The sequence below is a fragment of the Sciurus carolinensis genome, chromosome 18 (assembly GCF_902686445.1).
Source record: "Sciurus carolinensis chromosome 18, mSciCar1.2, whole genome shotgun sequence".
NCBI lineage: Eukaryota > Metazoa > Chordata > Mammalia > Rodentia > Sciuridae > Sciurus > Sciurus carolinensis.
The window spans coordinates 13917748-13942534 of record NC_062230.1 but is presented as its reverse complement, the minus strand read 5'-3'; the positions used below and the strand labels follow the sequence as shown (position 1 = coordinate 13942534).

General features: G+C 59.2%; 1 protein-coding gene across 2 annotated transcripts in view; it reads right to left on the bottom strand.

The window, feature by feature from the left end:
* Ttyh3 (tweety family member 3) overlaps positions 1-24453 on the bottom strand; it is a 28403-nt gene extending 3950 nt beyond the window's left edge. The window contains exons 1-14 of one of the 2 annotated variants that reach the window (XM_047533624.1): positions 24125-24453; positions 10744-10913; positions 10531-10642; positions 10200-10420; positions 9816-9911; positions 8455-8527; positions 8092-8167; positions 7320-7375; positions 6561-6653; positions 4107-4199; positions 3799-3935; positions 2150-2323; positions 1477-1552; positions 562-662 (exon numbers count right to left, since the gene is read on the bottom strand). In XM_047533624.1, coding sequence (XP_047389580.1) covers positions 582-662; positions 1477-1552; positions 2150-2323; positions 3799-3935; positions 4107-4199; positions 6561-6653; positions 7320-7375; positions 8092-8167; positions 8455-8527; positions 9816-9911; positions 10200-10420; positions 10531-10642; positions 10744-10913; positions 24125-24247 — 1581 coding nt within the window. In that variant the 5' untranslated portion in view covers positions 24248-24453 and the 3' untranslated portion in view covers positions 562-581. The remainder of the gene's footprint in view (positions 1-561; positions 663-1476; positions 1553-2149; positions 2324-3798; positions 3936-4106; positions 4200-6560; positions 6654-7319; positions 7376-8091; positions 8168-8454; positions 8528-9815; positions 9912-10199; positions 10421-10530; positions 10643-10743; positions 10914-24124) is intronic. The other variant, XM_047533625.1, reaches the window with a different exon arrangement.
* Positions 24454-24787: the final 334 nt, after the last annotated feature.

The window sequence follows — 24787 nt, the reverse complement described above, 5'->3', positions numbered from 1 at the left end:
GCAGGACACCGGGAGCCATGTCATTCATGGTCATGCAGCAGGGATAGGAGGTAGGATGGGACCGTGGGCAGCATCCCAGACCCCTAAAGAAGCCCAAGCAGGTGCCCACACTGCTACCCGGGAACAGCAGGAGAAGCTTGCATGCCGTCTGCATACTGGTGTGCACTGGCGGACAGGCAGGGCTGGGCCTAGGGCCGCACACCCAGGGGCCAAGCTCTGCTCTCAAGCCCAGGTGCACAAGGGGCCTGGGTAGATGCTTCCCTCACTGTGAGGTGACAGGAGGGGCTGGGGCCAATTGCAGCTGGTGGCAGAGTCCCCAAAGGCTGGGTGGCTGGGCTGGGAGATGGGCAGGGGAAGCCTGGACTGGGGCTCACTGCCCACTGTAAGACCGGCGAACGGGGGCCAGTAATGGAGGTCTCCGGCTGGGCTGTGCTGCCCACGGCTGGTGCTGGAGCAGTGGAGCCCAAGGCCAGTGTTGGGGGAGGGTGGTGGTGAGAGAAGGGCAGGAGGCATGGAGGCGCAGGCGGGTGGCCGTGCGGGCGGGGACAGGGTGGTCAGTACCTGTCACTCTGAGGGCACAGCTACCACAGCGTTCGGGCACTGTCCATGGGCTTAAACTGCCAGCCCGCGTGGCTGCCAGAGTCCAGGGCAGCCAGATAGCGCTAGGAGGGCCCGGGGTGGGAGGGTGCAGGAGAGAGAGAAAGAGAGGGGGCATCCTCAACGCCAGGGCGCAGCTGGCCCGGAGCAGGCTGTGGGGCCAGTGGGGCCAAGGGTGAGGACCGCAGTTGGGGATGGCCTGTGGGCTTACAGCCCCTGGTCCGGGACTTGGGCAACCCAGGCCCTCCTGTGCTCTGGGTCTGCCTTGCGGGTGGCTGTTTCTGAACACAGTGGCTTCAGCCTCTCCAGCCCTGATCTCACAGCCCAGCCCCACGAGAAGCCCACGGCCCCAGCCTCTCCATGAGTTCCTTTCCTCTGGCACCAAATCGCCCTGTCCTTGTTTCACTTCCAAGGTCAGAAGAAATACCAGGTCCAGACGAGAAGAGCCAGGGATCAAGACCGGCTGAACACCCAGGAAAAGGAAGGAAGGAAAGGAAGCAAGGCTGGACCCCGAGAAGGGACGGGCAACCCTACTGGGCCAGGAGGAGAGTGGGAAAAGAGCAGCAGGACCCTGGGCAGTGCAGCTCAGAGAACGCAGCGGAGTCACACCTTGCTACCTGCCTGCCTTCCCCAAGAAAGCCAGGAGCTGGGCTGCTGGGCTGCTGGCCCCTGCGGCTGCCTCCCTGGACCATGAGGCTCTTCATGGCGAGCGGGAGCTGATGGGCCCACCTAGTCCCATCCACTGGAGAGGTCCCAGCTGGGAAGAACCCCATGGCCCCAGCACTAAAGGCTCACAGCTGCCCCCAGAGCCCATGCTGCCTGTGAGAGCCACGCCAGAGCAACAAGGCCAAGGTCCCCCCACCCAGCCCTGAGACTTACTGAGGGCGGTGGGGACTCGCGCCCAATGAGGGGGGTGTTCTCACAGCGGGGGTTCTGGAAATTGGCATTCTGGCTCCTGAGAGGTGAGGAGATAGAGGCTGTGAGTGGCCACTGGTCACAGTGGTCCTAGCTCCAGGTCAAGAGGGCCCTTCCTAGAGCCAGGCAGACCCTGTGCCCACCCAGTTCTGTCTGACCTGTCTTCCATGCTGACTTGTACAGGGGTGGGCACCTTGGTCTTGCTGAAGGACCTGAGACCCTGGACAACAGGTCAGTGGGCCCACAGTGCCCTCCTGCCTCCTCAGCCTAGTCGGAGCCCACCTCCCAGCTGGCTGCCTGCCCACCACGAAGTTAGCCCTTGGCCTAGAAACGGACTGTCCATCTGATCATGGCCCCTTGACCAGGTTCAGCTGGGGGCGGGAGGCACTCAGCGCCAGGCCACTCCACCTGAAGCCTGGGGCACCCAGCCCTGCTGCCGCCCCAGTCATAGCGGCGGCAGCACAGGCCCTGCGTGCCTCCGCCACCCTCCGTTCTTGCAAGCGAGTCCCAGGCTGGATCCACGCTGGAAGCTGTAGCTGATGTGCTGCCAGCCCCAGGGACTCAAGCGAGCATGTGCGCTGGCCTAGGCTCAGCTCTGCCTGACTGCCTGGGCTGCCCATCCTGCTCCCATACTCACATGTACTCAGTGACCGGGGCGTTGCTGACAGTGTGGGCTGCAGCCGGGATGCTGGTCTCACTGCCATAGCTGCTGCCACAGCTGTACAAGCTGGGCATGTGCACGCGGTAGAGGCTGTCGTGTGCCTGCCGTGGCCCTGGGGCAGCCTCCTCCTCCCCATCCTCATCGGGGCCTCTGCAGGGAGGGACACCCAGCACAGGCTCAGGCCCAGCAGGAGGGAACTGCCACCAGACCTGTGGGGGTTAGGTCTGGTGCAGACACCTGCGTCCAGTCCTGGCTGTGCACATATACTCTGCAGACTCAGGGGCCTCTTGACTGGCTCTGAGCCTCAGCTTTGTTCTCTGCAGTTGGTGCTAAAAGACCACGTGGTCACCTGAGTGCCAGACCCTGCTGCACAGCCTGCACAGGGCTACACTGGCTGTTTGCTTATTAAAAGAAGGTGCGGGTCCCCCTGGGGGAGGTGGGGTGGGGGGAGCTGCTGGATGGTGAGTTCAGAGTGGGACAGCGAGCGGAACTGCTGTTGAGTGGTGTCCACCAGCTACGCCCAGTGTGGGACCCAACCAATGTCCACCGGATCCTCCAGGGGTGTCCTCTTACAACTCCCTTTTTCTTTTTCTTTTCTTTTTTTTTTTTTTTGGCAGTGCTGGGGATCAAACCCAGGGCCTTGTGCTTGCAAGGCAAGTACTCTACCAACTGAGCTACATCCCAGCCCACAACTCCCTTTTTATGGTTAGGGATGCTAAGGCCAGGGTGGTTAAGTGACTTGTCCAGAGTCACATGACAAGCAAGGATCTGACTCTAGCTATGGGGCTCCAGGGTAGTGCTCTTGGTCACTCCTCTGTAGCTGCTGACTTTATTATCACAGTCACCTTCACCACCATCACTATCACAATAATTACCATTACCATCATCACCACCACCATCAACATCACTACCATTATCAGCACCACCAACATCATCATTGCCCGTCACTATCACCATCACAGCCAATCCATTACCACTATCATCCACCTCTATCACCATCACCATCACAAGGAGGAAGAATAGAAATCCAGGCAAGGGGCAGAAATCTGGGCTGAACCATCCACACTGGGCCATCAGGAAGCAGCCATTGCCCAAATGGGAGGGAGGCAGAAGGTCTGGAGATGGACCGTGAGGGCCTTGGCAGGGGAAGGAGCCCAGAATTCTCATACCCCAGGGTCCAGCCAGTTCTAACTTCAGGAAACTGAGGCAGGGGCCACCAGGACACCCATTTCAAAAGACATAGTAGCTCTGTGAGAGCTGCCTTCCATCCTAGTCACCCAGCAGAAGGCCACAGCCACCTGGACCACCCCGGGTAGAAGCTGAGCCTACAAAGCTCGCCTCTCCACCCACAGCTTTGCACACCTGCACCTGGGGGCACAGATGAGACATTCTGAGGCCAGCCAGGCTGGAGCTCCTGGAGGCTCAGTCCTTCAGTGAAACGGGACGTTCGCCTGGGTGCTGGAGGCCTCAGAGATGCTGCGGAGGCTCGGAGTGTTGTGAGGTGAGGAGGCATTGGTTCCTCACCTCTGGGGACTGGGAGCTGGGGGTCCAGAGGGCTTGTTCCCTAAAGCATCCTGTGTCCCCTGTGGCCTGGGCCAAGCTCCAGGACCTCCCTGAGCCCTCACCTCTTCTGCTGCCAGGTGTGCGGGACGCTGCAGACAATGGAGCTGAACATGAGGGCTGTGACAAACGAGAAGAGGGCCAGGTAGATGAGGCCCTCGACGCCATCATAGCAGAAGCCTGTGAGCGCCTGCACGTAGTCCTGAGGTGGCAGGGACCAGACGAAGACAGCGATAGTGTGAGGCACACAAGCTGCCTGAGCCCAGACTGCCCACGAGTCCCTTTTCCCCGAGGGCCACCCACTTCTGCCCTGCAGCACCCCTCCCCGCCATCCCCGCCAGCTGCCTACACCCATCCCCAGTGGCCACCTCACCAGATGCAGGCTACGACAGTCCACCAGGGCAGTGAGGTGCTGCAGGTTCACCTCCGTGCCGTTGAGCACCTCCTGGATGCGGAGCAGGGGGTCCTGGGGGTATTCACCACTAGAGGTCAACAAGCCAGCCATGCCTCCCTCAGAGTCCCCAGGTCAACCTCTACCCCATAACCTGCCACTGTGACTATCCTTGAGTCTGTGGCCTTGGTGTAGGTCCTGAGGACCCTGGGACCTTCAGAAATGTTGAAACTGGCCGGGCACAGTGGCTTGTAATTCCAGTGACTCAGGAGGCTGAGGCAGGAGAATCACAAGTTGAGGCCAGCCTCAGCAAATTAGCAAGGCCCTAAGCAACTTAGTAAGGCCCTGTCTCAAAATAAAACATAAAAAAGGGCTGGGGATGTGATTCATTGGTGAAGTTCCTCGGTTCAATCCCTAGTACCAAAAAGGAGGAAAAAAAAGAATGGTGAAACTGGAGTCTGGAGGCGGGACCCAGGGATACTGGGGCCTGGCTCTGCCTTTAAAAATCCTATTTTAAGGAAGAGTGAAACATGAGGAAAGATCCTCAAGACATATTAAATGAGAAAACAGTAAGCAAATGTCTCTGAATGGAGCGAGCTTGATTCTGTGGTGCATCTGTGTGTTCACAGGTGCGTGTGCTTGTGCAGAGACCCATCCTAACACAGAGAACGGAACGCCCATGGCTGGCAGTGGCTCCCCGCGTGCACACGGTGCAGCTTCCTCTGACGAGTCTAAGGATGCTCTATGGTCCTGAAATGGATTTCCGGAAAATAGAACCCAACGTTATGGGCTGAGCTGTGTCCTCTGACTTCCTGTGCTAACGTCCTGACCCCCAGCACCTCAGAATGTAAGTGTACCTGGAGAAGGGCCTTGAGAGAGGGGCTCAAGGTGAAATGAGGCCACCCAGTGGCCTCAGTTCAGTCAGCTGGTTTCCTGATGTGACGAGATCAGGACACACACACACACAGAGCGACAACCCTGGGAGGTCACGGGGAGAAGGCAGCAGCTGCGAGTTGTGGAGGGTGGCCTCAGGAGAGCTGGCCCTCAGGAGGCACTGTCCACACTCGAGCTTGGATTTCCAGACTCCAGGGCTCAGGAACATGTCTGCTTTTCCAGTCACCCATCTGTGGGGCTGTGACGGTGTTCCTAGCAGACTGATGCGCCTCTCTACCTGCTCAATGGCAAAGCACCCAAAGGATTCTCTGCCACGCTAAGTGTGAGATCAAGAAGGTCATGCGTGTGCACGTGTGGGTGTACATGTTCATGGTCACTCGTGTGAGTTTGTGAGGTTTCTTAGAGAAGGGCCCACCACTCCCACTGGAGAACCCACAGACAACACCTTCCCTTCCTGTCCCCAGCACTGAGGAGGTACCTGCAGGAGTAGGGATACCCATGGGGCACCCAGACACCTCCAAGAAGATTTGAGGTTTTGTTAGGAGTTTATCAACATATTTTTTAGTGCACAAATGTTCAGGGTCAAGAATGCTACAGGGGAAAGCAACAATCCCTTCAGATTCTAGAACGCTGGCCCCGAATGGGTCTTACTTTCTTCATCTGTTTCCATCTCCACCCTCCCCCCACCTTCTTTTCCTTCTTTCTTTTTTTGGTGGTGCTCAGGATGGGACTCAGGGCCTTATGTATGAAGCGCAGTAATGGTAGGTGAATGCTCTATGACTGAGCTACATCTCTAGTCTTCCATTTCTCTTTTTTTTTCTCTGTGGTACTAGGGATTGAACCCAGGGAGGACTTTATGACATCCCCAGAACTTTTTATTTTTTATTGAGACAAGGTTGGCCTTGACCTTGGGATTTTCCTGTCTCAATCTCCTGAGTTGCTATAATTCCAGATGTGTGCCATGGCACTTGAACCCTCACCTCCGTTTTTTTGTTTGGTTTTGGTTTTGGTTTGTGTTTGTTTGTTTTTGTTTTTTGGTACTGGTGATTGAACTCAGGGGTACTTAGCCACTGAGTCATATCCCCAGCCCTTTTATTATTTTATTTAGAGACAGGGTCTCAATAAGTTGCTTAGGGCCTAAATTGCTGACATTGGCTTTGAACTCATGATCCTCCTTGCCTTGACCTCCTAAGTCACTGGGATTACAGGCATGAGGCATTAGCCATTGTGCCTGGTTAACCCATCACCTTTTAATACAAAGAGTTTTGCATTACTTTTTTAAAAAAATATATTTAGTTGTACATGAACACAATAATTTTATTTTGTTTAGTTTTATGTGGTGCTGGGGATGGAACCCAGTGCCTCACACGTGCTAGGCAAGCACTCTACCACTGAGCTACAACCCCAGCCCCTGCATTACTTTTAAAATAAAAAATTTTTAAAAAACCTACCAAAAATCCCCAGGAAAAAGGAGCAAAGGGTAAAGGGAGGAGAGGAAAAAAGAGGCTCTATAGGAAAAGGGGAAACACCCCAGCCCCTCACCTTGGTGGCTGGGTGGTCCCGTGGGACGTTTCTCAGGAGCTCAGACACAACGTCTTGCATCTCCACCAGAGCCTTGTGGCTGCCTGACAGCTTCTGCTCAACAGAAAGGCACGTCTCCAGCAGCAGGCACCCACCTTCCCTCACACCCCTTCCACCCAGGGTGGCCTGCGGGCTCCCAGGTGGGCTGCTGTGCTGGCTCCACCCTGCAAGCTGCAGGGTACCCCCTGATCCCCCAGCTACCTAGACGCCCAGGGACAACAGACCCTGAGATGGTGACAGGGGCCCTGGGCCCTCCAGAGAGCACAGCAGCCCACCTGGGAGCCCACAGGACATCCTCAATGCCCACAGTCTTAAGCACCCAAGAGTGGTGTGATCCGGGTACAATGACAGGCACTGGGTGAAGGGTTTGGCCAGCTGGTGCTACTGAAGTCTTTAATTCCACAACCAGGACACTAGAATAGGTGTCACCCTACTGAAGTATCCCAGGCGCCTCCCACACCTGCCTGAAGGTGAGCATTCAGATTGCCTCTGCCCACGAGGGTGGTCAAGGGCAACCCAAGGATTAAAAGCAGACCCAGGGTGTGGTGGCACTGAGCAAGTCACCACAAAAGGCTTGTGCCCAAGGCCACTCCCCTGGCTGCCTCTGCACAGTGCCTGCAGTCCCAGGGCTGCAGGCAGCTGGGTTGTGGGGTGGGGCATAGGCCTGCTTAGCCCCTCCCACATAGGCTTCCACCTTCCAGGACCAGCCCGGGCTCTCACCTGCTGGAAAGGGTTGGTGGCACGGGGCGAACAGGCCAGGTAGTAATGCAGGATGTCTGTGGAGAGAGGATGCAGTGACTGAGGAAGTGGCCATCTGTGCAGCTGTGTCTATGCCAGTGCACGTGTGTCTGCAACACAGCTGTGTGTGTACACACCTGCATGTGTTGCAAGTGTGCACAGGTGCATGTATGTATGCATGCAAACACCTGCTTGTGTGCTTACACACACATGTCTGCACATGTAAGTATGTGTGTGAGGAAGAGCCATGGTCTCCAGGGAGATCATGGCTGAGGTTTAGCCCTCCACCGGGAGCAGGGTCCCTGCAGTGTGCAGCTTTGCTCTGAAGCGGCGACAGTGGGTGGGCTAGGGTCTCCCCACACCAGCACCTGCTCTTGGCTCAGGGGTCTATAGTTCCATCAAGCCTCCAGGAGTCCAGGGGCCATCAGAGCAGGTAAAGGCTCCTGTTTCTCTCCCCAAAGACAGCTCATTAGGAAGTCCTGCCAGCCCTGCCTTCCAAGCTCCCTTATCCCTATTCCAAGCCCCCACCTGCTCAAGCAAGCCACTGCTATTTCCTGTCTGCAGGAGTCCAACCGCCTCCCCCAGCCCTCATGTCTTCCCAGCAGCCTGAAGAATTTACAAGGATATTGCGTCACAGCTCACGTCTCTCCACTTCCCCATCCAATGGCTTCCCCCAAGAATAAAGCTCGGCCTCTTTACCTCACTCTTTGTTCAGCCTACCCAGGGATAGGCTCTGAGGCAGATGCAGACTCACCCCCACTCAGCACCGAATGCTCCTCCACCATCTTGGTCACATAGGTGTCGGGGTCTACACAGAAGTCACTGGAGCCCTGGGTGGGTGTGGGCAACGAAGAGGGGGTGACCAAGCTGGGCCTCTAAGGAAGGCTATGTCCCACCCTGGGCTCTTAGGGGGGGCAGAACCTGATCCCAGGGTCTGTTTTCAGCTCAGGAAAGCAGACTAAGTGGGAATATGGGGGGCATGGACATGCTCTGTGTCCAAGGGCAGGACCTGGCAACCCAGTGCAAGAGGAAAAGGGAGAGGAGTGTGGCTGCCCCCCTCCCCTCTCCCCACACCCAGGCCCAGCAGACAGGGATTACTGGTCCCCTGGCCACTCACCACAGACACGGCCAGCTCCAAGCCCAGCGCACCCCAGCTGATGACCAGGGCCAGTACCCCCAACAGGCAGACCCTTGGGGCAAAGAGAGCCGGTCAGCAGCCCCTAGGCTTGGGGGTAGGGGACATGCCACTTGCTGGGCTGCAGGCTGGAAGGCTAGGTTCAGAGCACACCTGGGAGTCTGATCCACAAAGGGGCTCTGACTCCTCTCAAGGCCTGGTCTCAGCCAGAGCTGCCCACCACCTGAAGAGATCCTCCTCCTGGCTCAACTCCAAGACTAGGTGGCTCCCTGGGCCTTGCCCTGCTTGTCCCTGAGTCCCTTTCCTAGGGCTATCTACGTGGAAGACAAGACTCTGCAACTTTCACGCTGGCTCTGCAGTCAACTGTCCACAAAGCAGCCTAAGAGGCTGTGCAGCCCCTCCCCCACAACCCCTGGGCTCCAACTCCACCGGGCACAGCCTACCCCATGCCAGGGAGGGTCCCTGTCTGCGTGGCTGGCCCTCCCTTACTGGCCTCTGCTGGTTCCCAGTCACACAGGCCCCACTGCAGCTCTGCACACGGCTCCCTCCCCAACCCTGCAGGCCTATGCACCTGTCAACTGTCCTTCCTCACGTGTCGGAGCATCCCTCCTCCCTAGGGCCTCTGCTCTGACATCCTCTCTCAGGGCTTCTTGGGTACAGTGTACACACTGAAGACTGCCTGGCCACCTGCCTGGCTTTATGCTTCTCCAGGGTACTGTCACCTCTGATGTGTGGCATGTTTTGTTTATTCATCCCTCCAAGGCCTGTGTGTACCACATGGTGGGGGCTAGAGTGTTCTGGACTCTCCTAGCACCAGGCCCAAGTAGGAGCTAGGATGTGGCTGGTGACTGCTCAGGGAGGGTCAGCGACAGCACCTTATAGTCACCCTTTGGGCAAACTATCACTGTCCTTCAGAAGAGACTGAGGCTTGGTACTGACCTGCCCAAGGATGCCAGCCTGGTGAGTGGGCTGCTTCTACCTGAAGGTGGAGGAGTGGAAGCAGGCACCACACTCCCCAGCTCCTGCTCCTGGTCTCCTGGGATCCCTTAGCACTTGGGCCCTGGGCAGGTGGCTCCAGGTCTCCACTCCACAGGTACCCACAGACTGTCCCAAAGAGGAACACAGCAAGCCACCAAGACTGGGCTGGGGGAGTGGCCTATGGTTCTGGTCACAGGAGCACCTCAGAGCAGGCCTCTCTGTGAGAAGCCACTTCAGGCAGGCCAGTGAGGAGAGCCTCATGAGTCCCCTGGAGACTGTGGCTAATGAGGAGATAGTGCCTTGGGGGCCTCACCTGCCGCTCTATCCCGCCAGCCCACAGGTGGCCCACCTCCCCCAAGACTCACCCAACCAGGATGCCCTTGGAGCTGCGAATGAGGCCCACCAACACCAGGAGGCAGATGATGACATCGAGCAGCAGCAGGCCCAGATAGCCCAGCCACCTGCGGGCACACATGGGTGTGGGCTAGGCACACAGGTGGGGCTGGGGAGGAAGGGCAGCACGGGCCAGGCAGAGCAAGGCAAACAGCCTGGTACCCACAGGCAGTCCTAGGATGCAGGGACCGGTGTCAGGGCCTGTCCACTAGGGGGATTCCTGTCATTGCCAGTGGCCTCCAGCTGCCCTGCCCCCCCAACATAAGGCCTCAAGTATTAGTTGCTAAGAACAAAGTGCAGAAGAGGGTGATGACTGACCCAGGTGTAGGCAGGCAGGGAAGAGGACTTGGTCATACCTGTACCAGTCATAGAGATCCACCTGCTCAGCCAGCACCTCCAGAGACACGCCTGGGTTCCTCCAAAAGGGGATGGCAGCAGTGTAGCCCAGCAGTGTCTCCAGCAGGCCCTGCAGTCGCTGGACAGCCCGCAGGGGCTCTGGCTTCCCAGCCAGCTGCCGCTCCAGGCTCTGCAGGCTGGGCTCTGCCGTGCGGTTCAGGGCTGCTGCTGTGTCCCACACCTGCCTCCAGGATGGCCAGAGCTGAGGCCAGGTGCAGGCACCTGGCTCCCCACCCACCAGCATGCACAGAACCAGTCGACAGCCCGCAGACACCCTCCCAGCCCACTCACACGGTCCTGGACCCCCGCCACTGTGCGGTTGGCGTGGCGGAGCGAGTAGGTGGCTCGATGGACGCCATCGCTGGTCTCCCCGTTGCCGTAGAATCCCACTGCAATGCCCGCACTGGAGAGGGCAGGGCCGTGAGCACGCAGCCTGCTGCCCGCCCTGGTCCCATCCCACGCCCTGCCCACCGGTCAGTGCCTGCGTGGCCCCAGCCAGCTCACCTGCAGACCAGCGTGGCGATGATGACACACCAGGCCGTGCAGCAACAGTCGGCATCCAGGTGCTCGTCACTCTTGCGCCGCCGGCAGCACAGCCAGAAGGAGTAGAAGAGCAGGAAGAGGAGGTCCAGGGCCAGGCAGGCCAGGGCGGCGGCCCCCAGCAGCAGCAGTGCCTGCAGGTGGCAGAAGCAGCTGGAGGGTGGGCCCCTGGCCAGTTCACAAGTGACTTGACAAGTGGTCCTGGCACAGACTCCCACTTAATTCTCCCCCTGCCCTGGTTGGAGGAGGGTCCTGTCCCCAGCTTATAGGTAAGGGATGGTGGCTCCCAGCACCTAAGTGACTCCTATAGTCAGACAAACCCCAAATTCCCATCAGCCCTGCACTACACAGGACTTGACCCCATTTGAGGGCCAGGTTGGCCTGCTCGAGGCTTCTAGGCCCTGTACCCTCCTGTGAGGACCTGTCACCTTCCTGGTTCTAGGGGGGAACCTGGAAGAGGCTTTGGGTGGGATGTACTCAGAGAACGTGGTGACAAAGAGCCACCTAGTGGGCAAGTGGGGCTAGCCACCATCCCTGACTGGTCACGTGGCCCAGGAGCTGGTTTTCTCTTCTGTAAAAGGGGCCACGGCCCCTCCTATGAAGAGGTGGATATAACACGCAGCAGGGTCAGTTGGCACAGGGCCCTGGTGGCGGTGGGCGGGTCCTGCGAGCACTGCCTCCATCGCCATCACGCAGAGGCCGCCCCTGGGACAGGGCTCCTGCCTCTCCACCAGGCCGGTAACTCAATCCCAGGAGGGACCTGGAGTGGTGTGGGAGGGTGACATAGCTGCCTCCCTGTCCTCACCCTGGCAGGGGGTGTCCCCTGCCATTAGGTGTCCCCTTGCCCACAGTGCTGTTTTAGGAGCTGTTAGGACAATGGGGGGGAGGGGTCTGCAGAGCTGAGCTTTGCCCTGCTGAGAGGTTTTGAGAGGTGAGGGGGCCACCCCTGACCTGGTGCTCTCAGGAGTTGCACTCAGGACTGGGGAGTGGGCAGTGCCTCAGGCACTAATGAGATGGGCTGGCAGCACACACTCCATGGTCGCCCAGCCAAGGCTGTCCCGGGGACACCACCTATGCCAGTTGCATACAGCGCTCCCACCCAAGGCTTGGCCCTGAGAACGGCCGCCTGGTACTGCCTCCCTGGGCCTCAGGCCCCAGCGCCTGCCTGTCCCCAGGCCTGTGTCTTCACAGGAAGTAGTCTACTTCATGCAGCAGGGACATTTCCTGCGCACCCGCTGTGGGGTGGGGTGACGGGCACAGCCAGAGCTGTCTGCAGTTGGGGCAGGCACCAGCCCCCGTTCCCCTGACCTCTGTACTCTCCAGTTTGCCTTATCACATGCTTTCAGCAGTGAAGAAGCTTCACAGAGGCAGAGAGGACCAGGACCAGAATCCCGTGTTCAAATATAGCCCCTTCTGGCCGCACAACGGGACCTCTGCACACTTCCGCACCAGGGTGGGGTGGCAGCTGACATCTGGCTGCACCTCATGTTGGGGCTAAGAACTGAAACTCAAGCGTCTGACTCAGGGAGACGTCCACTAAGGCTGTCAAACCAGGGCTGCTCAGTGTTGTGGGGTGACCACCTGCTGTTGCCACAGAGAAACACCCTCCCTCTACACATCTGATCACTTTGGCAATTGTAGCCTCCCTGGGGCCTGAGCCTGCCCCCTGCCCAGCTCCCCTTGGGACAAGAGGCTCAGCCCCTGGGGGGCACTGGGACCGCTGGATCGACAGCCCTGGTGCCTACTGGGCTGTTTTCCAGGAGACAGTTGCCAGGCAGCAACTCTCCCAGAAGCCAGCTGGTTCCCATACCTGGCTGTAGGCTTGCTCACCTTCCACCTGGCCAGGGGGACACTGACCACAGGCTGCACAACCAACCACTGCAGGCCAAGAACCAAACCTCTGCTGGGGTACAAAGCCACGCTGGTGCCCTGAAGCCTGATGTACCTTTGGAGACTGGGCCTCTGCCTAGGACACACCATGAGGAACCCTCAGGGGAGGACCAGGGTTCTCCCATGAGGCTACAGTCACAGGCCACAGCCCGGAGCCCCATGGCTGCCCCACGAGGAGCAATGAGTGCTACAAGGTGTTGGAGGGGGACAACTGCTTCTTTGGCTCAGTGCTCGGTCCCTCGCTGCCCACTAGCCCTATACTGGCAGGCTGGGTGGAGGGAAGCAGGCCCAGGTCACCTCATCAACACAGGGATCCCACAAGATCCCGGGTGCTCACATTAGAGGGGTCTCTAAAGCTCAGAGGGGGTGGCCTAGGATCATACAGGGGGCTGAGAAAGGCCAGGCCCCAGCAGGAGCCCCCTGGTGGGACTCAAGCACCTGTCCAAAGACCAGAGAGCAGTCTCAAGGAGCCTCACACTAACTGGCCCTTACACCAGCACCATGCAGCACAGTGGGCCAGTACACATTAGGTGCCTGAACAGCAAAGTCATCCAGGCTCCTTAGATCTGCCCTCATCTGCACGCAGCTGTGCACGGACTAGAAGTGTCAACCCCACCACAGGTCACATGGGACCCCTCATTACAGATCAAAGGCCTATGGGGGAGTGGAACACGCTCTTGGGGTGTGTGGCTCCAGAAGACCCAGGTCCCTAGATGTCTGCATTTCCACAGACAGGGTCACTCTGGGGCTTTTCATGGTGGTGGGGGGGGGCACAGCAGCCATCCCATCTCTGTCCCATGCTGGCCAGACCTTGCTCACATAAATCCTCAGGAACCTGGCTGGAGTGCCCTCTCCCCTGCTTCCCCACTCCCACTCGCTGAGGACATTCTGGAAAGGGCTGTTGGGGCCCCACTGGCACCTGGAGCGCATTCCCGGGAGTACCCATCCTAGGGGCAAGGAACCGGGACGTGGGGAGGCGAAGGGGCTGATCCCAGATGCGTGGCAGGTCCTTTCCATCTAGCAGCCACCCTAGCTGGTCCGTCTGCCCAGTGCTCAGACGGTCATAGGGTGGACACATCAAAGAGCGTGCAGTGCCAGATCACCTCCTCGGTGGCGCCAGGACTGCATACACCCACTGGTCAGATGAGAAAACAGGCACAGCAAGATAAGTACTCAGCCACTCGAGACCTGGGGTGCGGCAAGCCTGCCCCCAACAGTACAGTCATAGTACACAGGGCCCTGTCCAGCAGCTGGGGTGCTGGGGTGGCCAGTGCTGCTCATTTATGAAATAGCACTAGGTGCCAGGCACACGCTGGGACCCAGCAGAGACTCCCTCTGGCAGTGAAGCATCACTGGCACTAAACCTCACTGAAGGTAAACTATGGGGCCTGCTGTGAGGTGACGGGGCCACGAAGCAACAGAAAGAATGGACGGGGGCTGGAGTGTCAGTAAGTCTGCCCTTTCAGCAGCCGCCGCAGTGGTATGAACGAAGATGGCAATGCCACTTTGTAGCAGGGTCACTGTGAGCACCAAGGAGCCAAGGGAGCAAAGATTCCACCAGCATGGGGAGCCCATGGTGGGTGGCACTGCTTCCAGGCCCAGCTCTGCAGCCCCGTGAGCTGAAGGGAGGGACCCAGTGCCACGCAGAAGGTGCAAACACGCAACCATGCCCACACGCAACTGTTTGGGCCCACGTGCACACATGTGCGCATGTTCACACCTACACATGCTGCCACATTTGGGTGTGGCGCTGTGAGCCCCCAGGCTCTGACTGGGACACCTGCCAGAGGCAACAGGCCAGCAGACGTAGCACAGGCCTGGCCATGGTCCTGGGGGAGGGGGTCAAAGTGCAGGGTTAGGGCATGATGAGTGCCCTGGAAACCCCCAGACCAGGTCCTTGAGATTAAAAACACATCCTGAGACTCAGAGGGGAGTCACCCAAGAACCCTGACTCATCAGGCCCTGGAGGTGGTGGCGGGCATTGCTGTCAGGCCCACCTCCCTGCCCTTAGAGGAGCCAGGCGTCTTCCTCCCATCATGTCTGTCCTGACTCTAGGAAGCCTCTCCTAATGGGAAGGACAGGGACCCCACTTCCACCCTCTGTGCCCTGGGGTCTGCCTACATATCCCTGATGGGTGCTGGGAAGGCTCTGCTGAGCTCATCAGTAAGGCAGGGGTGGGGAGAGACACCAACCGCTCTGAGTCCATCTTCAAGTTTAACCTTAGGACAATGTGCAGAGCCTGCACACAGTAGGTGGTCAGGGACTAAACCACACCCCCAAGCCCCAGGAGGCCAGGCAGATTGACAGGAAGTGTTCCTCCTGATGGGGCAGCTGGGAACTGGGCGCCCTGGCTACCCACTGGGCCAGGGGCTGGGATGTGAGGCTGCATCAGGGCAGCTCCGCAGGATGGTCCCAGGCCATCTGCCCCTGTGGATCAGCGCAGCCTGTCCTTGTCTGGGTATGCAGGATGGTCATCAGGGTGCTCAGCCACCAGGGCAGCTGCCTGAGCCAGTTAGTCTGGGGGGACAGCACTGTGGCCAGGGTGACCTCTGCCATTCTCTGAAGCCAAATTCCCAGAGGACAGGTGTTCACAGGGCACCAGGCCAACGGCATTCAGTGGTGGCCCTGCCATTGCTGTCCATTCAGGAGAAGAATGGGAAATGTCTGCTCAGCATCTGGGCTCTGACCACATGGAATTTTCCGTCCGTGGTGGAGTGATGTAAGGGCTCAGTCAGGCGAAGCAGATGCTCAGTCAGCCCTGTCCCAAGCCACCCGCCACGGCACGGGCCGCAGGAACCTTGCTGTGCTCTGCAGTGGGGACTCAGTCAGATTGCACTGAGGCAGCTGTGATCTAGATCACCCCTCCTGGGGTCTCTGCTGTCTCCTCTGAACCTGGGGCTCCTGCTCCTTAGTCCTGGAGCACCTCATTCTTCTCAAAGTCCTACAGTCCGAAAGCCATGGATTGTGGCCACTGAGGATGCTCTCTGCCCTGTGTCCAGATTCCCCCCAAGTTCTCACCCACTTTGAAACACCCAATGGGCCAGAAAGCACAAGGTCTGAAGACTCATTCCATTCCATATCAGACTGGGGTCACTTCTGAGGTTCTTAGGGGACCAATAAGCCCCGGGCCCCAGCAAGTTCTCCCAACCCCAGCCTGGGAGGGGACTCCCAGGACAGAAGCAGACAAGAAGGGGTGGGTCAGGGCTGGGTGGAGGGCTCTCTGGCCTCCAGACCTGAGCATATGTGGCCCTTGAGGCTGGGACCCTGTTCCCTTTAGAGAATCCCTACTATCCCCTAAAACTCGGCACAAGTCTCTTCCTCCAGGATGTTCCAATATGTCAGAGACTTGAGTCCAAATCCCACCCTGCAGCCTGTAGCCTGTCCTCCCCAAACCGTGTTCAGGCTGCCTGCAGAAGTGGGTGACCCTGACAAGCCCTGCTCTAAGAGGGGAGGCCCTCAGCATGCCACCAAATCCTTACAAAAAGTCTGGGTGGCAGGAGGCTCTACTGCATGGACCAGACACATAGAGGAGGCAGGAGCAGGTGGCATGGCGCAGCCTGTGCCCTCCCAGCTCCCCGGCAGCCTCCTGCTCAGGTCTGTTCTACTTTCGGCCCCTCCTGGACATGGCACCTGTTAGCCATGTGGCATGTGCACACCGCCACCCATATGCAAAGCCAGGCCCAGCACAGGCACAAGTCATTAAGACTTAAAGGCAGGGTACACTTTTGGCTGCCTGCACAGGCAGCTCTAAGTAGGTGTCTTTGTGGCTTTGGGCCCAACCTGGGTGAAAGCACCAGGGCATAGCAGCCTAGAGGGAGCATGTTGCACACTGAGTCACGATAGTCACACCTGCCTCCCCAGAGTGGGGAACGCTTCACCACGCAGCCCAGGGCAGATTAGGAACGTCAGCTTCACGGACCATCACTCTGTGACAGTTCTCCAGATAGGAGCTGGGACCGAGCATTGGGCTCCTGCTGGGTCACTGGTGGGGCCTTCAAGACCACAACAGTGGAGAGGTGGAGGCCAGAAAAAGAAAGTGGGAGGGGGGTCACCTAAACTGCCATTGTGGGTTGACAGTTACTGGTCAGGTTCCCTGGGATGGGGACAGCTCACCTGTGTGCTGGAGTCCAGGGCCAGCTGAGACCAGACAGGAGGCAGGCAGCAGCTCCCATAGATAGAGTGGAAACAGACTGGAAGGGTAAGAGGAAGGGAAGTGGGACCCCCACCCTAAACACAGGAAGCATCCCATGGTAGCCCTGGAACCATGAGAGGAAGAGACAGGGTTTGAGGTGTTTAGGAGGCTGCTAGCGGGGCTCTGGCCCTCCAGTGCCTCTGGGATCTCACTTGTGTCCCCAACCAGGGTGAGGAAAGGGGAGGGGCTACCAAGCCTGGAGATGCCTTGGCTGGCTCAGGGTGTGCAAGTTGCCACCACAGTCCGTGTCTGGGGTCCCCCATGAGAAAGTACTCCTGCCTGCCCTGGGTCTGAGCACCAGCTTCACTTTTTTGCTCCAGGGTCCCCAGACCACCCAGGAGCGCTGGGTGTGTTCTGCACAGACCAGTTGCCTGCAACTGGACACGAAGCTGGTCCCTCACAAGTGGGGAGCCAGGGTCCAAGGCCTGCAGAGACCTTCGGGCTGAGTGGGCGCCGAGCTGGCTGTGTGGCATAGCCCCCACCCCCGGCATACTCGGCTGAGGCTCCCAGTGACGCTGCCCAGAAATTAAAAACAGATTCCGACCAGGCCAAGCTTGGGTTTCATGAATTCCATGACAGTGAGTTCTTGGAGAAAGTGTAGCTGGCGGGGGCTGCGCAGGAATGAGCTGCAGAGAAGCGGCCCAGTTTTCGGCCCCAGTTGACCCAACCAAGGTCTGAGGTCCAGGTACTCAGGACTGCACGCGTGCCCCCCACACCCTCCTAGAATCTCCAAAGAGGCACTCCCACAGTCTCCCTGCAGGCTGCACGCCCATCCTGCCACCCTGAAGTTGGATGTTAGCAAGAAAGTATGGAGACCTCAGCTCTTCTGTAGCCCACACCCACCCTCCGCAGGCAGGCACAGACACCAGAGAGCAGGACATCTGTCCGGCTGCAGTGGACATAGCCATCTCAGTCCCATACACCAAAAGACACCCCGTGCAAACACCAGAAGATCTCCTTCTCTTACCAAGCTAATTTGCAAGCAACTGCACAGGCCACCCTAGGATCTCAGGCTGCAGGCCTAACTGTGCCAGGAACCACAGACAGCTGGCCCATTGAGGCCAGCAATGGAACCCAGTGCCAGAGCAAGGCCCGTATTAAGGAGGAAGGAAGGTCCAAGCTGGATGCACCGAGGCCTGGAGCGCCACTGCAGCGTGACTAGGAACTGGCCCACTGGGCAGTGGGGTGAAGGGAGTGCGCCATGCCTGCTCTGAGAGGCAGAAGAAAGTAGCTGGCCAGTGTGTGCTGTTCCCCTGGCCCGTCTGCCCCTTCCTTAGGGACCCAGACCTCAGTCAACCCCCTCTGAGGGGAGGGACATGGCAGCTGAAGGTGACCTGGGTATGCAGGACTTGTATGTATGTGTGCCTGCAGATACATGGCCCTCTGCCTGTGCACAACCCCATCTGAGGACATGAGGAGCCCAAGGCTTTGGGCAGTGGGACCCCAAGCAGCCCCCAACTCAGTCTACCTGCAAACCCTGGACCATTTCCTGAGGGCAACCCGGCACCCCATGCCTTCCCCTAGCTCTAGACAAGAACAAGAGCATCCTGTGGTCAGCGGGCACCAAGTGCAGCCCATCCTGCCACTGGTGGGCTGAAGGTCTGGCATGACCAAGGCCCACGGCAGCCCTCACAGGTCCATCTGTGGCACAAAGGGCACCCAGAGCCTCAGCATCTAGTCACTGTGCCACAGACCCCTAGGGAGGAGGAGGGTGCCAGGCTGAAAGCAGAGCCAGAAGCCTCTGCTGTCAGAGACCTCTGCTGTCCTAGGACCTTAGTTCAGGTACATCCTCTGTAAAGTGGCCCCACTGCAGCTTCTTGAAGCATGAATAGTGGTTCTCTGCACTGGGTGACACAGTGTCCAAGCTGCTCATTAAAGTCTTGCCAGGCTGGGTCACAATGGGTGGTTTCTGGGTCTGTGTCCTCACACTTCCCCAAGACTGAGGAACACATGCATCCTGGTCTAGCAGGCCTGGGTTGGGTCCCCTGAAGATCGCAGGAGGCAGGTCTGCAGAGACAGGTCCTCCAGTGGTCTTGCCACAGTCACTGCCCACCCATTGTCACATGTCCCAATCCTTCCATGGCTGTACAATGCACTTCCCATATCTGGATCCCTAGTCCCCTGGCTGCAGAATCGGTTCCTCTTTTGGGCTGGGCCTTGCAGGACTGCCTGTGAGAAGGATATGTCCACACTCCTGAATTTCTTGTTTCCAGGGGACCTGGGAAGCCTCCACTTGCAGGTTCAGGAACTGCACTAAAGCTGTGTCCAGTGGGTGGAGTAGGAGTCCCAGCCCAGGAGCTTCAGCCTTTGGCCATGCAGGAGGAAAAGTGTCCCGCTCCCAGGCACTGTGTAGCTTCCCCAGAAAAGAGCTACAGATAAAAACAGCATAAACCCCCTGGGCAAAGTGGCCATGGCCTGAGGATCAAAGCCACAGAGCACCCCATTCCCCCAGAACCTGACCAAGTATATCCAGCCAGTGGCCAGAAGAGCTAAGGTGCCTTAGGCAGCACTGGGGAGGGCAGGTCCCCAGGGATGGAGATTTCTGCAAGAGGAGGCCACATGAGCCTGGAAACCAACAACTGGAGTGGCCCCTAGGGCTGGCTGCAGCCAGGGAGCTGAGGGAGCCTGAGTCCTGATGGATGATCCCATGCCCACACACTCAGCAGAAGCCTTCTTGAAGACCTGCCTTCTCTGGGACTTTGCAAGGGTCCAAGACTGTACCCCAAGGAAATGCTTAAAGATCCGCAGACTCCTGGGCCCAGGGCTGCTCACTGTACTGTCTTGAAAACCAAGTGCCAATGAAAAGCCGAACACCAGGGCCTAGTGTGGCAGTACAGTGCCTCTCAGAGGCTGCATGAGAGGCCAAGCCGAGTGGCCCCAGTACCTGACCCCAGTGAGAGTGGGGGTCACAGCCTACCCTTTCCCTGGGGGGGGGCGCCCCTGCCTCCCAAGTTTACCCATCAGCTCCTGCCCTCTCAGGCTTGCCTTAGAAGCTTCCACCAAGCTCCGGGGCGCTCTGGGCTTGGCACACTTCTGTCACTTGTAACCTCAGAATCCTGAGCAGCACTGTGGGACGCTGGACAAGCATCTGGACCAAAGGCCACAGATACGTGGAAAGCACACACGGTCCAAAAAGCAGGTGACAAGAAGGTACACAGCATGACTCTGGTTTCAAGCAGCACAGGCCAGACCCCAGGGGGAGGGGCTTCTTTGTCTTCATAAAGCCCCCACAGCGGCCCCTGGACGTGTACTGCCTTTTAAGCTGCAGACAGGCGATAACGACAACACTGCCTTTCCAACCAGAGCTCATTTCCTGAGCAGTGGGGAGGATGACAACAAGGCCAGCCCTGCCCAGAGGATGTGGCCTCTGCCACTGGCCTGCAGCCGACCTTGTAAGCCGAGGGACTGTGCTCTTACCAGCCAGCTCCAAGCTCTGCTAGACCTGGGTGCCCTGAGGGTCACTCAACCCAGAGCATGAATCCCTCTGCGTGGCCACATGTGTGGGCTCACACACCTCTGCACACAGCACCCTGCACCTATGGGGCAGTACAATCCCCTGCACCCTATGGACCAGAGGGCCTCCCTCTCCTGGGTTGGGGCTCAGGCTCCTTTGCCTCAGGGCCTTTGCACATGCTGTTTTCACTGCCTATGACCTTCTTCCAAGCTCAGTCTTATCGCCGAGGCCTCAGTGGAAATACCTGAGCATTCAGGGTTTAATGGTAAACGGTCCTACATGTTAAGCAAACCTGAGGCAGTGCCACCATCTACATGGAAGGGCCAGTATGTTGCTGAACTCACTGCAAGCTGGGGGCTGGGTTGGCATGAAGGGAAGCCAGAGAAGAGGCACGAAAGTCCCAGCCCTCTGGGTGGGCAGCCTGGCTGGAGGACTCCACAGCAAGCCAGGTAATACCACCTCCAGGAAGCCTTCCCTGACTACTGGGTCCCTACAGTCCGTTTTGACCCCACCGCTGGCCACAGCAGTCTTCCATCAGCTGGCAACTGGTGGAGACAATGAGCTGGAGGAAGACTTGAATCTGATAATGTGAACTTGATCCTTGCCTGAGGACAGAGGGTCATGCTGGGTCATCAGGGCTGGTAGGAAATGAGGAAACAGACCCCCACCCCCAGAGAGGTGGGTGGGTCACCCAAGGTCAGAGATCAGGAAAGAGAGCTAGGATGCAGGCCTAGTTCTCCCCACCAAAGGTGCCCACACTACAGCCGAAGAGAAGGCTGTTACCCAAGCCTGGGGACCACAGGCAGTCAAGACAGGTCCCCACATGCAAAAACAGCACTTTCACTTAGAGGACAGGCTGGCCTCAAGTCACATTAGTCACCAGGCCTCTGGGCCCAGTGCTGCCTGCGTAGCTGTGGACCACCAGGAAGGCCCTGTCCTCTGAGCCTCCAGTTCTTCCCACCACTCTGATGCCTGCAGCCCGAGCAGAGTCAGTGGAGAGCCTTGCGGATGGGCTGGCCCCAGGGGAGCGCAGTCGGCAGGCTGGGTTAGGAAGCACGTGTCACCAGCCCCCAAGAACCCAAACAGGTGACGTCCTGCCCTCATCCACTCTGCAACTGCATGGGCCCCCAAGAGGTGGACATAGGGGCCATTCTCCCAAAATGGGGCCTTGGGAATGTTGTAGTCTGAGACTCTCAGTCCAAAGAAATCTTAACACTGTAGGATGGAGACTGGAGAAGACTGCTGGGTCCTCAGTGGGCCATCTGGGGCTCTGAGAGTCCCAGTTCCAGCAGGGTCCTGTGGCAACCTTGGAACAGCCTCATCAGTCTTAATTCCACAGATTCAACCCCTGCAGTGGGCCCAGGACTGACTAGCCTCTAGAGGGGCAGGGCAAGAGTTCTGAAGAAGGACGGGCTCCCCGGCTTGCTCCCTGGGTAAAGGTGAGCCAACCCTTCTCAAAGCCTCAGCTTGGTGATCTGTACAAAGGAGACAACTCTGTCCATGTCCCCAGGCTGTGTGAAAAGGGGCTATCGAGAGGCAGCCCCAAGAAGAGGTGAGTCTCACCAGGGCTCCTGACAGTGGCCACAGGGGTAGGGGAACAGCAAAGGACCAAGCGTGGTCTTCCCAAGCCAGGAGGGGGCCCAGGACAGCATGAGGGAGGGTCACTTCCCCAGGAATGGGGCACCCAGTCCAGCAGCAAGCAACGCCTCAACACTGCCCACCCACTCCAGAAGGGAGCTCCAGCTCCACTCCCACCTTGGCACGTGCAAATAAGGCATGCAGTCCCACTTCAGGATGAATTCAGAGACCTGGTGCCCACCTAAAGGCACAGCACACGGAGGGCAGGGCAGGACACACATCCACAGCCCCTTGCCAGAGGCAGAGGTGGCGGGGGAAGGAGACAGGCTGGTTTCCACACCGTGAATTATTCAGTGGCTAATTCTGCTCCTCAGAGAGAAGTGAGTCAGCGCCCTCCCACCGTGGAGCAGGGCAGGGAAGGGGGCAGAACAGAGCTCATAGGCTGGGGCAGATACCAGGGCCTTGCCGGGAGCCAGGCTGAACCACAGAGCCCAGCCAGCACCCCCAGGCTTCTGTGGGTTGCAGGCACCTGACCCTAGAGCCAGAACCTAGGAACCCTGGAGGGTTGGCAGCTTGAGCAGGTGGCAGCCCACGGGCCACAGGAAACAGCTACCCAGGTGCCCAGGGGCCCCTGACCTTCAGAACGGAGAAGTGGGCCAACCCTCAGGCCAGATAACCTTCCAGGTAAAGCACATCCACCTGCTTCAACAGCCCTTCAGGGAGGAGCTTGATGGAGCCGCCACACTGGATGGAGCACAAGAAGCACATGTTGCCCCACGCTGAATGGCCCCAGGCCCAGGCTTTACACAAATCCTCCTGGAGCTTCACATGTCCCTCCTCCTGCTGTCCCTGGGCCAATCTCTTTCCCACTTTCTAATCTGCTTAGAAACACCATCAGCTGGGGGACCTGGGGTCAGGTAAGCACAGAGTGGGAGTAGAAGCTCCCATGGTGCCTCACCCTCTACTTCCGGTTCTCCTCTGGACAAGGGAGTCTGCAGAGGACAGAGCTGAATAGCAAGTGCTACATGGCCCCAGAATACCGGATCCCCACACCACTGTGGGGCTCTATTGTGACCCACTAGAGAAAACCTGAGGTGCTTGGGGTGACCAGGCACCTTAGAAAAAGCACTTCTGGAATCCGGATCCCCAAGCAGGAAGGAAAAACTCACAACCCAGCCCCCTGCACCCAAGTGACAATGGCTCAGCCAAGGGGGTGGCGCTGGGACTTGGAATGATGCCAAGCCTCCAGATCCACTGGGAAAGGGCTGAGATGGGCCCCTATAGCTCCCCCAGCTCTGCCTGGGCTCAGTCCCTTCCAGCCTCCCAGAATAGGGCCCAGCTTGCCTCCCTGCAGGCAGGCCTCCCTCTCCCAGGGGCTGCTGGCAGCCTAGTCTCCAACAGCCACACACGCACTGTGTGTACATCCCACAGCCCGACCGCGGAGCAGGGGGTCATTACCAGCCACAGAGGGCTGGCATCTGCCCAGGCTACTTACCCACCAAAAGCCTGGCAGCGGGATTCCCCAGCTGGGGCTGAGGGGGCGAGGAATCCCCTCCTGCTTGCACCCTGGTGATCAGGCATAAGTTCTGCTCTCAGAGCCCCGAAGCCCTGGGTAGGGGGCTCTGCTAGGAACCTGGGGAACTAGGCTGCCCTTAAGGATGGAGAGGGGTGGGGGCGGGAACCCACAGCAGGCAGAGGGGCTCCATGGAGGGGAGGAAGGAAGAAAAGGGGACTTGCTGACACAAGAGGGGAAACCAGAATTTGGAGGGGGCTGAGGACCCTCCATGGAGGCAGGAGGCCCATGGCCCAGAGAAGACCCTCCAGAAGGAAAGGATTGTGCCCCTGGAGGGGGGTGGGGAGTCTTCTTACTCTGAGGAGGAACCCAGGACCCAGAGACGCTCCACTGGAAGGAACCCTGACCCAGGATGGGTGCTGGAGGGTATGTGAACCCTGGAGAAGGGTCCAGGCCCCAAAGGAGAACCTCCATTGGAAGGGGCCCTTGTCCTGAATGGGGGCTGGAGGGCATCTGTACCCCTAAGAGGGGGCCCAGGACCCAGAGGAGACCCTCTAGATGAAGAGGTGGTGACCCCGGATGGGGCTGGAAGGTATCTGGACCCTCGAGGAGGAACCCACGGCCAGAGGAGACCCTCCAGAGGGAGGGGCCGTGACCCCGGATGGGACAGGGAAGACGCGACCCGGGCCCTGACCCCGCAGTCGGGGGCGTGCGTCACCTGCTGGTAGTCGGCATCCGTGGGCCGGAACTGGCTGCTGGTGGCCTCCCACCGCAGGTCGAAGTGGGGCAGCCGGTGCAAAAGGCTCACCCACCAGGGTGCCGCGTAGCTGACCCCGGCCATGGCGGCACGGCGCCTCGGCAGGCGGCGCCGCGCGGGCTCCCTCGCTGCTGGCGCGGGCTTAGGCACCCGCCGACCCCGGCTTGGTCGCCCGCATCGCCCGCGCGCTCCTGGGCCTGGCCCGGCCCGGCTCGGCCCGGCTCGGCCCGGCTCGGCTGCGCTCGGCTCCGCTCGGCCGCCCGCGCCCGCCGCCTCTTTGTTCGCCGCCGCCGCCGCCGCCCCCTCGGCGCCCCCGCCCGCCCGCCAGGCCCGCCTCCGCGCCGCTATTGGTCCGCCACGCGAGGGCACCTCCCCTTACTCCCTCCTGTTCTCAGGGCTCGCCCCTCCCGACCATTGGTTCGCTGCCTGCCGGTCCCACCCTTCTTCATGCCCCGCTCACCCGCCACTGCGCCTCCATTGGTCCTTTAACTCACTGGCCCCTCCCCTGAGCTCCTCCGCCCGCCCATTGCCCAGGGACCCCCCTTCTCGTCACTCGCCCCGCCCACATGAACCGCCCCTGCGTCGTCATTGGCCCGTCGGCAGAGGCTCCGCCCACTCCCTTGC